We start from the raw sequence: 13,050 nt of genomic DNA on the forward strand, positions 1-13,050 counted from the left end.
ATTTTTGATGTATATTTAAATTTATAAAAATTTTAATACATTTTTTTTTAAGCAAATGTATTTGCATTATATTAACGAGTAAAAATTTACAAAATTTACATCTTTGAGAGCATTCTCTTGTCTCTATGTGAGGAAACCAGAGATAAAAATTAAAAGTCTCTTCCCCAAGAAGGAGAAATTAGAGCTCAAAAGTCTTACATTCAAACTCACAATGATAAAAAATAGCATGCATAAGATCTATCATTCTATGATTTGGACTAATTGGCAAAAATTGGTAAGGTACTGCTAAAAGACATCAGCGAGCCTCGAGGCTTTGCTTCGCATATTCCTCGGCCAAACCAAAATGAACACTGTTGGGAGATTTCCATTTATCTAACCTAGAAAGATAATACCAACCCGAGTATCATCTTGAAACTGCAGTGCTAGAATTTGTTGCATTAGAACTGCATAGTCACGATGCTAGAGCTACATTGGACCTAACCGCTACCATGGGCATGCACATTTCCGGAGTCCGTGATGAGCTCCTCCAGGATGTAATAACTATAGTGAAAAGAGCGTGGAGGAGAGGGGGAGCGACATCTGCCATTAGAGGGACGAGAGCATGGAAGGGCCAAGGAGGGGCCACAAGAGGGCTAGTGATAGGTGGGGATGAGGAGATGACAAGAGGGAAGTACAAGGGAGAGGGAGCAGGTCAAGACGGGGATGTGATGTTAGGCAGAAATATGATATAGAGGTCTCTAGCGAAGCGTTTGAGTAAGGAGAATGAATGACTTTGGTGGGAAGAGATCTTAGTTATCCAACCAGAAGATTTCAACTTCTCCTCGACTCTCCCCTTGAGCTGGCAGGCGAGGAGGTTCTGTAGGCCTTAGAGCATCGAATGACCTCTGCAAATCTTTGCCTCCTCCATGGAAAGAAACTCTTTCCTGATTTTTTCTAAGATGCCAAAATCAAAAATAGTTGTAACAGTGTCTTCGTCAAAGGCGGTGGGGGTACATCCATGGCACCAACCTCTATCAGGACGTCAACCTCTGTCCCTGTCATGATTCATCATTGGGAGGAAGCGGGGCAGCGTCGAAGAGCCAGAGTCAGAGGTGATAAAGGGTGCGCTAAATAGAATAACCAAGGGAGAATGATGCATGGAGAAAAGAATGTCCATGGTCCTTATCATTTTATTTCAAGAGTAAGTGAGGAGGGGATTCAGGTGCAGGGACTATGGCTGCTAGCGAGGTGAATTAAAAGCCTTAAATGTCACTTGACGGTGAGTTTGGGGAGTTGTGTTTTTTGTCTTGCAAGCACACGGATCCAATAGAAAATATTTAATACATTATTATGAACTGTTTATATATATATATATACCATTTGTCTGTTGTATACATGCTAACCAGACATAGTCTTAGGGTCATCAAATATTTTCTTGTAAATTGTATCCATTGTAAAAGGAGATTTCCCCCTCAAAGAGGACTATTATTATTATTTTATTATCATTTTTAGGGCACAAGGTTCATAACAATACATTTATTGATTTAGACGCCTCCTCATAGGGTCTGTATCATGCACCCAATTAGCTATTATCGTAATAACTTCCAAGTTAGAGTGACATTCAAGCTCCATGAAGATTTCCTCTCCTTCATGTAAATCATGTTGAATTGCAGTTACAGTTTGTGAAAAAGACTTGGAATGGGAAATATGCATGAGGCCTTTCATTCGAACCTGCAGAATAATTTCACCCACTCGCACCCCAATGATATCTAGCTTGCTAATGAGTCATGATTTTTTTCTAGATGCATTTTGTTAAGGGAAACACTAACCAAGACTATGAATGAGGGAGGAATCTCAAATTGGAAGATGCCAAATAGCTCTACCGACTATAGCTAACCACTATTTGAAACTGGAAATATCCCCTTGGACACATAATACCTACGATGAAACCCTCTAACTTAGACCATAAAATTAGAGGAAAATACTTCAGGATCCAAGGATGAAAGAACTAGAATTAGTATGAAATTGCAAATAGAAGAGGAAACCTAGATGAAAAAACCTCATAAACTTCCACTATCTATAACCAACCATTGATGGAAAGTGATTTAGGGCACTAGGTTTAATATCATTTCCCTCGTACACCCTCTAAATCAAACTTGTCACTCAGAGGAAGAGGATTTATGTCTCGGAGATGAAATCAGAGTTGTATGAAAGGACACATGATGGGAGGGCCTAGTCCTTGTCCCAACACCACCCACTAGCAAAGCATGATGGCACCAAAATATCCTCTCAAAGATTCAAATACATACTTCCAAAATGGTTGTAGAGAAGCTTGGAAATTGTAAGTAACCTAGCATGAGTGGATAAAAATGTAGAACCAAACAACAAGGGAATTAATACCACCATGAACCCAAGCAAGAGAGCTTTGGGAAGCTTCTTGTAGCCATATGCTAGCCCAACAAACCCATCATTGCACATGAAAAGAGACAAATTGTAAATGATGTTTATTAATATAACTCTTGGTGGTACACCAAACCTCATCCATGTTGCAATCATCATTGAGGGTGGAGGGCATGTTGTTGTTAATTAAGGCTTAAGGTGACAACAAATATGCCACTTTCACCTCCCAATGCCTCCCTTATCACCTGATCCTAGGTACAAATTAATTTACAATAATACTATATATAAATTATCTATACATGATGTTATGACATTGTCATCCTTTGACTAACATCATTTTTTTGTTGCTCCAAATGCCTAATTTGGTAGTCTGGAGCCTCTTCATCACTTCTTGAAAGTCCTTCATTTGTTGGTGGTTCACCATCTTGACTCATTTGAAAGCATTATAGGCCATGGTTTAATAGTTCTCAACCTTGCAGCTCAAATTTATGTTTTTTGATTCATCGTGATGATGCATATCATAAGACAACTTAAATATATCACACTTAATAAACTATAGGCATGAAAGCATGAATAAAAATGAAATAAACTTATTAGAGGAATTTTGAGATCTAATATGAGCTTCCTAAGGAAAATAATAAAATAATAAATTAGAGTTATAGTTTTTTTTATAGGAAAAGAAATAAGATTATTTTTTAAAGTGTATCACCTTATAGTTTACTCAAATGTTAAGAGTAAGAAATTCTTGGAATTAAAATTAAATTCCACATATAATGAGTACCCACTTTACATACTTTTGAGTAGACCCACATCAAGAAAAGTTGCAAATACATAAAAAAGGTATAAGAAACCCGTTTTTTCATGCACTTCCCTTTTTTCTGAATATAAGTATACACAAAAATATAGAAAATAAGTACTTATTAGATGTATAATTTAATTTTGCATCTAACGAGTGACATTTGAATAAATTAAAAAAAATACAACAAAAATATGATTAAAATAATAGTGTTATTTTATTCTCTTTAAAAATATTTATCCTTAAAAATAACATTATCAACTTAAATCTTATTAATTCTCTTAAAATTAATTTTACTTATATATTTTTTATTTATTTATTTTAAAACTCATATTTTACTTCAAAATTACCCTAATAATAATCACTACAACACACAAAATAAAATAAAATATAAAACATATACATCATACATAAAATAAAATAAAATATAAAACATATACATCATTGTCCGTACAATATTGAATTAAAAACATGTGTGAAATGAAAAAGAAATTCATAATTACTCTATTTCATATACTTTATAACCATATAATATATATATTATGGGAACAATATATAATATATATAAACAATAATCAATCTTTAGTTATTAAAAACTAGTAATGAGTGAGTATCTATCTTTTTTATATTATTGCGAGTTTTGGAATTCCATAATCATCCCAACAATGATCTAACATTTTTTCTAAACAAACCTATACTATAGAACGAACAAATATCTAGGAGCATATTCCTTTATACTCTACCTTATTTGGGTCCCATGGAGGGCATTATTACATTAAAATAACCTTTCACGGTTATGACCACCACTTAAAGTTCTAGTTAAGGTTTAGCAAATCTAACCAGACATTTTTTATTTCAATAAACTTTAAAGTGGTTATGAATATGATATTTTATATAATTTATTATATCAATCATATTCATTAACAACATCTACTTGCTGAAATAAAGTTTATATACTATTCCAAAGAATCAAAGTGACTATGTATAGTCCAAAAACAACATCTACTTGCTGAAATAAAGTTTATATACTATTCCAAAGAATCAAAGTCACTATGTATAGTCCAAAATTAAAATTTATATAGTATTCCGAGGAATTAAAGTGACTATGTATAGTCCAAGGAATTAAAGTTTATATAGTATTCCAAGGAATTAAAGTGGATTATATAGTATTCCAAGGAATTAAAGTGACTATCCATAGTCTTTGCTTTATTAATACAGAATAGAAAACAATATCAGCGTGGCTCGGTTTATGGATATGTTGGAAGTTTCCAGTCATCTTCCTACTTGAGGTATGTTGGAGCTGTTGTCAGCCCACTCCATCTCTCTCGCTCTCGATTCCGCCCGTCCATGGACATTGCTCGCTGCCAAATCTCTATATTCAATACCGATGCCATCTGAAATGAGAGGTGGGGGACCATTATTCTTATTTTCACATGCGATGGCTTCTTTCATCTGAGTAACTACTTCACATACGCTTGGCCTACACGATGGTGTACCCTCCACACATCTAAGTGCTAGTCTCGCAACCTTAACTACTGATAAGATGTCGTAATTTCCGTCCAATCCCTTGTCTATGATTACCTCTATGTTGTCGCCAGCGTTTTCATCCATCTTCACATACGGTGTCACCTACACATGTCCAATTTTGTTTAACGTAAATTATGTCTGTTCGATTAAATGATTTATCATAGTCAAATTACTTACCCATTGAATGAGGTTAATCTCCTCTTCGCCCAGATTTACATTTATGGGTGGTCTGCCACATATAATTTCCAACAATACCACTCCAAAGCTATATACATCACTCTTTGCAGTCAACATTTGAGTGCGGAAATACCTGCAGAACATCCCGAACAGAAAATAAAATTTCTCCTGCTTTTAATAATTAATTGGACTCCTACAATATTGCAGAGAGTGTGCAGGGCATATGAATATATACTCTGGATCGAGGTATCCTATTGTCCCCTTTACGGCAGTGTTGGCATAAGAAGCCTCTCCATCCACTGAGATCCTTGAGAGGCCAAAATCAGCCAGTTTTCCATTCATATTGGCGTCTAAAAGGATATTGGCAGACTTAACATCCCTGTGAATTATCTTTGGAGTGCAACCCATGTGCAGGTATTCCAGTCCTTTCAACATAAAGCGCAGGTGGATCACATGAATATTATATTTAAGCGTGATTTGTTGAAAACCAAGATCTACTTATTTAATGGTAATCAGATATATGAAATAAGCCTACCTTTCGATCACATAAATCTACTGTGTACCTAAAGACTTACCGTGAGCTGCATCTAAAGCTATTTTGAGCCTTGTTACCCAATTCAGTGGGGAAATCTCTGCGCTATGTCCTGCAAAGCAATTTAGGATCAAATACAATTGTTTTTACTTGTTTTTGGAATTAATATTAATATGCATCGACTAGATCAAACAATATACTCAACAACATAGTTACCGTAAAGGTGGTCCCTTAAGGACCCTTCAGACATATGCTCGTAGATAAGCATAACCTCTTTCGATCCATTACAGAATCCGAGTAATGACACCAAGTTCTTGTGATGGATTTTAGAAAGAAGATCGACCTGTTTATCAGTGAATCAGCTTGAATGAATTTTTGCATCCATGTATATAGTTCAGTGAATATAATCCCACCTGCTCTAGGGTTTAAAATCCTTGGAATTACCTCATTCTGGAATTGGTGAAATCCTTCTATCGAGAAAGATGAGAGGACTTTTACAGCGATATTCTTTCCGTTTCGCAATTTACCAAAGAAGACTGATCCAAAACCGCCTTGCCCAATCTTTTGATTAAAGTTTTGTGTGCATTCCATTATCTCTGCTAATGTAAACGCACGGGACTTTGTCGAGGTTGGCACCATAATTGTCAAGTGGTCTGCAATCCTTGTAAATTTACAAGGTGTCAAAGCATAATATTACCCATTTTCATAGCGGAAATAAAATATATCTGAATTTCAGTTGCTGACCTTCACTGCGATGATTTTTAGTCCTGAATTTCTTCCAACGAACAGCCATACACCGAATCAACGCTGCTGCTATTATTAAAGGTCCGCTTATCATTATTCCGTACAGAAGTACGATCAGGACAACGATCCTCGCTATTGATAGCATATAAATTTTGTAAAAGAGATATGGATTGAATTTACTAAAGAGACAAATATATGTTGGAAAGGTAGAGGAGTTTAAACACAAATACACACAAAATATATGAGTTGCAGTTTTTCTATTGATCACACAGAAACTTGATTATTATAATCAATTGGGTGAGCGGTATTTAAATATTTTTGTACTGACTACTCATCCAAAATAACTCAACATGCACACACACTTCACTCAGTTAAGTTACACTCTAAATATGGACTACACTTAACTCTATCAATCAGTCTACTTGACTCAACTAATTCTCTAATTTTAGATGCAGGAGTAATTACAATTTCTAACAATATATAGAGAGGGCATATTAATAATATTTGAGAACATCATAATAACCATAAGGTGTATATTGAAATTATAGCATCCAATAAGTAAATAAATGGGTTGTTTAATTATTATCATAGTTTTTTTGTTATTTAGAATATGTTTTTGAATTTATAAATGGATTTAACTATTTGAAAAATCTCTGGAATATTTAGATTAGGCCGAATTCAACTTGTGATTCCAACAAATCTCTGTGATTCCAACAAATCTCTGTAATTCTAATAAATCTCTACAAATTTTGGACAAATTTAACCCTAAAATATATCCAAGAAAAAACTGCAAATAAACCAGTTAAACTATAACCTCATCCATTAATATCAAAATCTTGCGAGAAGTCACCATTTTAATACTTTACATTGTTAGTCCAACTGTTCCATCTTATTAGAGGTTTTCTTATCATATTTTCTAGTCAAATATACTTAAATTCCAATAAAATTTTATTAAAATTACAAATTCGATATATAAAATCTACACAATACATATATTCTAAACAAAAATTTCCAAATACCAAATTTTACCAAAAGCTTGAAACTTGAAATAATTAGAAAAAGCCATTATTCAAAAGTATATTTAAATTAAAAAAAACTCATCACACGATTTCTTGGTCTAGTGCCTATATATATCCTCATGACCAGGCAGATCAATCGGTTGCCGCCGCCAAGTAGTTCCAGCCGGGAAGACATCAGGGATACTAGATCGCGGCCAGGTGAAGGCGTATATAACCGAATTGAGGAATTAATTGCTTCTCCAAGGCAAGGTTTTCCAAACAAGGCATAATCCTCCTTCCTTCATCTTCCTCTCTTGCTGCGTGCAGAGTTGATCTTCCAGTCCCAGATTCTATTGAGGTAACGAAACTTATGTATATTGCACATTCCCTATCTAACAGACAGACATGGGTGAGTGGGTGAGGTCGATTGTTTGTCTGTTACCACTCAGATAACGCTCCTATCTGATGTAGCAATGAGCTGTCTCCTCAGTACACATGCATTCAAAATCTTATTTAATCTAACAGTAAAGCTATATAACTTTAGCATAGTGATAACTGCACAGAAAATGTATTTTTCTCTATAGATATTTCTAACTAGATTGTGGATTATTTATGTTTCATTGTATTTCAAAGTATTCTGAAAATTCACGATTAATATAAATTGGGGTCAATTACGGCGCCCCTCACTGTAATATAAGTTTAGCTGCGTTGGAAGTGCAGATGTTTTTATAATCATAAACAAAGGCTGAGACAAGCTTCCTAATAGTGTGGCTTTGGCCAACAAATTTCTGGTTGTTTTTTTCATTTTTGCTTTCACGGCAGCAGTTTTGAGAATACGAAAGGTGAGGAGTTTTCCCAAAAACTAGCATCGAACTATCAAAACAGAGCTTTTAAAGCTAGATACTGTACTTTTGTTCCTAGGAAAAAGAGTGAGTTGCTGCTGGAGATGGAGTGTCAATCCTAAAGCCGAAGAAACATAAAAAAAAGCCATTGGAAATTGATTGTTGTTAGCCAGATTCAATACCTGATCGACGATGTGTTGCAGAAATGGCAGAAGGGGTCGGTGAAATGGAAGTAGTGGCAGATCGACGATGTGTTGCAGAAATGGCAGAAGGGGGCGGTGAAAGGGAAGTAGTGGCAGATCGACGATGTGTTGCAGAAATGGCAGAAGGGGTCGGAGAAGGAGCCGCATTGCAGAAGAGGACTTTATAGTGAGTGTCTGCCGCGCATTGGAACGTGACGTCGTTGTTGTCGGCCGCGTAGGTCTTGGCCTGCGGGCAAAATTGCTTGAAATGTAACGAATAATCAGTGGCAGTACAATTTAGGGTGCTCGAATACCCTGATGTGCAGCAATATTCCTGTAAACCGAGAGCATCACAGGCACTCTTGCATCCACCGGAAGCACTTAATTTAGCGGGACAGATAGCGGTTATATTGCTTGTGCAGGATGTTGCGCTGCAGGTAGAGTTGTCGGGTATGATCGAAATTGGGAGGTTGAATCCATCAACGAGAGAGATGTCATAGGAGTTAGAAGTGTATTCGGCTAGAGTAATTGGGTACGTTCCCAATAGACCTACCGTACAGTTTAGTAGACCACTGCAGTGCCCAGTAATGCAGTTGCCTAAGCCGCTGGTGTTGAAGGAACACCCCGTCCGCCCACGTGACCGATGTCCAGCGGCCGAGGGGGCCTTGAGGCGTCCAGGACTGGCCAGTGTCCAGCCGTTTCCCTCCACCGGTGGAACTGGCTGCCCAAACCGGGAACGCGCACTCGTTCTCGATCGCGATGTAAAATATAGCTACTAACAGCCCAAAGATCATCAATACCAAATATTTCACATTCAGAACTTAATATGTTGTTTAAGATGACATACCTTGACTAACAGCGGAAGATGTAACGGCTGCCATTTTCTGTCTTCTGTCTTCTGTTCTGTCTTCTGTCTTCTGAATTCGGTTTCTCTCCTCTTGCCCTCACTTCCTTATGTGTTTCTTGATGGAGAAGAATACAACTCTTGTGGGGAGAGAGAGGACCCAATCCTTTATATATATCATTTAACTCTTAATCTGGTACGTCCATCATATACCAATTCAACGCTTTAATGCTTTAATGCTTTTAACGGTTTAATGCTTCAATTATGGAATGATTTATTTATGAGTTAATTAATCGGGTCACATTAAGATTTAGAAACTGCAGATTTCTAACATTCTCCCACTTGACCCGACTATTCATAATATTAAGCGTTGAACATCATACTATGATAAATTGCTGAGAGTTATGGCGGTTGTGCACTATTAATTCAATGCATTCCCTTCCATATACTACAATACCAGTAATCCATCAATTCATACTCATAATTTATATAAAACAGCATAATGGTCCACATAATGTCTTATATCATAATGATTAAACATAATATCTTTATAAGACTCTTTCTTGTTTAAAATTACATAAAATACGTACTACTTCATTAAAACAAGAGACACATAATTGTATATCAGAAATACATAAAAGAGCTCAGAATGTCACACATCAATTATTACAAATACAACCAAGACCCATTCTTTGAACATGTTCCTTAAATTGTCTTGGTTGTAACCCTTTCGTCAAAGGGTCTGCAATCATAAGTTTTGTCCTGATGTGCATGATTGACACTCTTTGTTTCTGAACCTCATCTTTCACAACAAGATACTTCAGTTCTATATGTTTGGCACCTTTAGAGTACTTGTCGTTCTTTGAGAAAAATACTGCTGCAGAGTTATCACAATAAATTTTCAGCGGCTTGCTAATGGTGTCGACAACCGCAAGTCCTGAAATAAAGTTCCGCAACCATAATGCGTGAATTGTGGCTTCAAAACATGCCACAAATTCTGCTTCCATAGTGGATGAAGCAACGATAGTCTGTTTCGCACTTTTCCATGATATGGCACCTTGAGCAAACATAAACAGGTAACCAAAAGTCGATTTCCTAGTATCGATGCATCCAGCGAAATCTGAATCGCTATATCCAATCACCTCGGCTTCATTGGATCTTCTATACATGAGCATGTAATCTTTCGTGCCTTGTAAGTACCTCAAAACTTTCTTTGCAGCTTGCCAATGTTCCCTTCCTGGATTACTTTGATACCTCCCTAACATACCGACCGCAAAGCTGATATCCGGTCTAGTACAGGTTTGAGCATACATCAGGCTACCAACAACAGATGCATATGGAATTGATTCCATTTCCTTTCGTTCAACATCATTCTTAGGACATTGCATGAGACTGAATTTATCACATTTCTGTACAGGAACTATCCCAGGTGAACACTTACTCATTCCAAATCTCTCTAGAATCCTTTCGACATATCCTTTCTGAGACAATCCCAATATTCCTTGTGATCGATCACGGAATATTTCTATTCCAATCACATAGGATGCCTCTCCCATGTCTTTCATTTCAAAGTTCGTTGAGAGAAATTCCTTAGTCTCACGCAATATACTTAAATTATTTGCAGCAAGCAAGATGTCATCAACATAAAGGACCAGAAAAATAAACTTGCTCCCACTGATCTTTAGGTATATACAGTGATCAACCGTATTTTCCTTAAAACCAAAAGATGTAATAATGGTATTGAACTTAATATACCATTGTCGGGATGCTTGTTTAAGCCCATATATTGACTTCTTAAGTTTACACACCAATTGTTCTTTACCTTCTACAGAAAAACCCTCAGGTTGATCCATATAAACATCCTCGTCAAGATCTCCATTCAGAAAGGCTGTTTTCACATCCATTTGATGCAACTCCAAATCATAATGAGCTACTAATGCCATTATTATTCTTAGTGAGTCCTTTTTCGAAACAGGAGAAAATGTCTCCTTGTAATCAACACCATCTATCTGAGTGTAACCCTTAGCAACAAGTCTAGCTTTATACCGTTCGATATTACCACTAGAGTCGTGTTTGGTTTTTAAAACCCATTTGCATCCGACTCTTTTACAGCCATGTGGTAACTCAACGAGATCCCAAACTTCATTCTGTTGCATGGATTTCAGTTCTTCTTTCATGGCATTAATCCATTCCTTTGACTCTTTACTTTCTACAGCATGTGAAAACGAAACTGGATCCTTATTGATTCCAATATCATAATCTGATTCTTGCATATAAACCACATAATCATCAGAAATAGCTGACCTACGATTTCTTTGAGGTCTTCTTAATGCTACTTGTTGTGGTTCATGCATATCAGCATCAGCATTATGTAAGTCATTTCCTTCAGGAAGTACTTCTTCATTTATATGTTGTTCATTATCATCATGCTGTTCTACAACAGATGGAACAACATTTGGAGTAATAGTAGATGGAGGAACTATTCTAGGCAATGTAACATTTACCCTTGTTTCCTTTATTTCTACTATTTCTCTTCTAGTACTCCCACTGACTTCACCATTCTCAATGAATCTTGCATTACCAGTTTCTACAATTCTTGGACTATGATTAGGACAGTAAAACACATACCCTTTAGATTTCTCAGGGTAACCTAAAAAATACCCACTGATCGTTCGAGAATCTAATTTCTTTTCATGTGGATTATAAATTCTCGCTTCCGCTGGACAACCCCAAACATGCAGGTGTCTTAAGCTAGGTTTCCTGTTAGTCCATAACTCAAAAGGAGTCTTTTGAACAGCTTTACTAGGAACCCTATTCAACAAATAGTTAGCGGTTTTGAGAGCATACGACCACAAATTCTTAGGTAGTGTAGAATCTGACATCATACTCCTAATCATATCCATTAACGTCCTATTGCGCCTTTCTGCTACACCATTTTGCTGTGGTGTACCTGGCATTGTGTATTGTGCACATATGCCATGACTTTCGAGGAATTTTGCAAATGGACCTGGACACTCGCCTGACTCATCATATTTACCATAATATTCACCACCTCTATCAGACCTTATGATTTTCACCTTTTTATCTAATTGCCTCTCAACTTCCTTTACAAACGTCTCAAGGACATTCACAGATTGAGATTTTTCATGAAGCAAATAGACATAACCATAACGGGAAAAAATCGTCAATGAAAGTGATGAAATACTTTTCTCCATTAAAGGCTGGAGTGTCCATAGGTCCGCAAATATCAGTGTGTATTATTTCAAGAAGCTGGCTGCTTCTAGTGGCTCCTTTCTTATTATGTTTGGTTTGTTTACCTTTAATACAATCCACACATAATTCTAGATCACTAAAGTCCAAATTTGACAAAATTTCATTGCTTACTAATCTCATCATTCTTTCTTTGGATATATGACCTAGTCGTTTATGCCACAAGAAAACAGAATTTTCATTCAACCTGCTACGTTTACATCCAACATTATTTACTACATTCAACAAGGAATTCGCATAAGTGTCATTCAGTTTCAATTTATATAATCCATCAATTAGATTTCCAGTGAGAAGATAGCCCAGGCCGCCTTAAAGTTGCGTGCTTAAAAAGGGCGAAAAGATCATTATACAAACCGCATCAATTCCGTAAAACATATCCAAAGAAAACTTGCAGAGCCTCCATAATCCATCCGTCCGAGACCCTGACCTTAACTAACGATAAATATGTACAAACGATGCGAGACCGAATAGGCGACTAACTACATAATGGAAATATTCAGAAACTGCGAGCAAGCGAAATTAAACAAACTAGTTCGGACTTACTGAAACGTAATGATTGAATGAAGAAGCGTAGATGTACCATTTTGAGCGATTAATGCTCCGAAGGAAGTCTGGAGTTTGAAACAGTGGAACGCAAACGAAACTAAAGCAGAAGCCGAAACAGAAAAATGAAAAATACAACCCGTAAACCCTTTCCCTCGCATTCCCTTCTCACAGTTATCTCAGAAACTTGACTTGACTTGACTAATTTCATCATGA

General features: G+C 36.4%; 1 protein-coding gene across 1 annotated transcript; it reads right to left on the reverse strand.

The window, feature by feature from the left end:
- Positions 1 to 4,447: 4,447 nt before the first annotated feature.
- On the reverse strand, positions 4,448 to 6,050 carry LOC149187898 (putative LRR receptor-like serine/threonine-protein kinase At5g48740). The gene is made up of 6 exons (XM_089409819.1): positions 5,856 to 6,050; positions 5,628 to 5,754; positions 5,455 to 5,523; positions 5,115 to 5,304; positions 4,880 to 5,012; positions 4,448 to 4,804 (listed from the first exon to the last, which is right to left on the reverse strand). The coding sequence occupies exons 1-6, from the start codon at positions 6,048 to 6,050 to the stop codon at positions 4,448 to 4,450; spliced, it is 1,071 nt and encodes a 356-aa protein (XP_089265945.1).
- Positions 6,051 to 13,050: the final 7,000 nt, after the last annotated feature.

The sequence above is a fragment of the Pinus tabuliformis genome, chromosome 3_1, assembly GCF_031772625.1.
Source record: "Pinus tabuliformis cultivar Carrire ecotype Pingquan chromosome 3_1, CPIR1, whole genome shotgun sequence".
NCBI classification, from domain to species: domain Eukaryota; kingdom Viridiplantae; phylum Streptophyta; class Pinopsida; order Pinales; family Pinaceae; genus Pinus; species Pinus tabuliformis.

Excerpts from the sequence above, each read along its gene's own strand:
- LOC149187898 (XM_089409819.1), bottom strand. The coding sequence starts at position 6,050 with ATGGTGCCAACCTCGACAAAGTCCCGTGCGTTTACATTAGCAGAGATA. Across the intron at positions 5,755-5,855 it reads TTCACCAATTCCAGAATGAG|GTCGATCTTCTTTCTAAAAT; the intron begins GTAATTCCAAGG and ends ACTGATAAACAG. Across the intron at positions 5,013-5,114 it reads ATAGGATACCTCGATCCAGA|GTATTTCCGCACTCAAATGT; the intron begins GTATATATTCAT and ends GATGTTCTGCAG.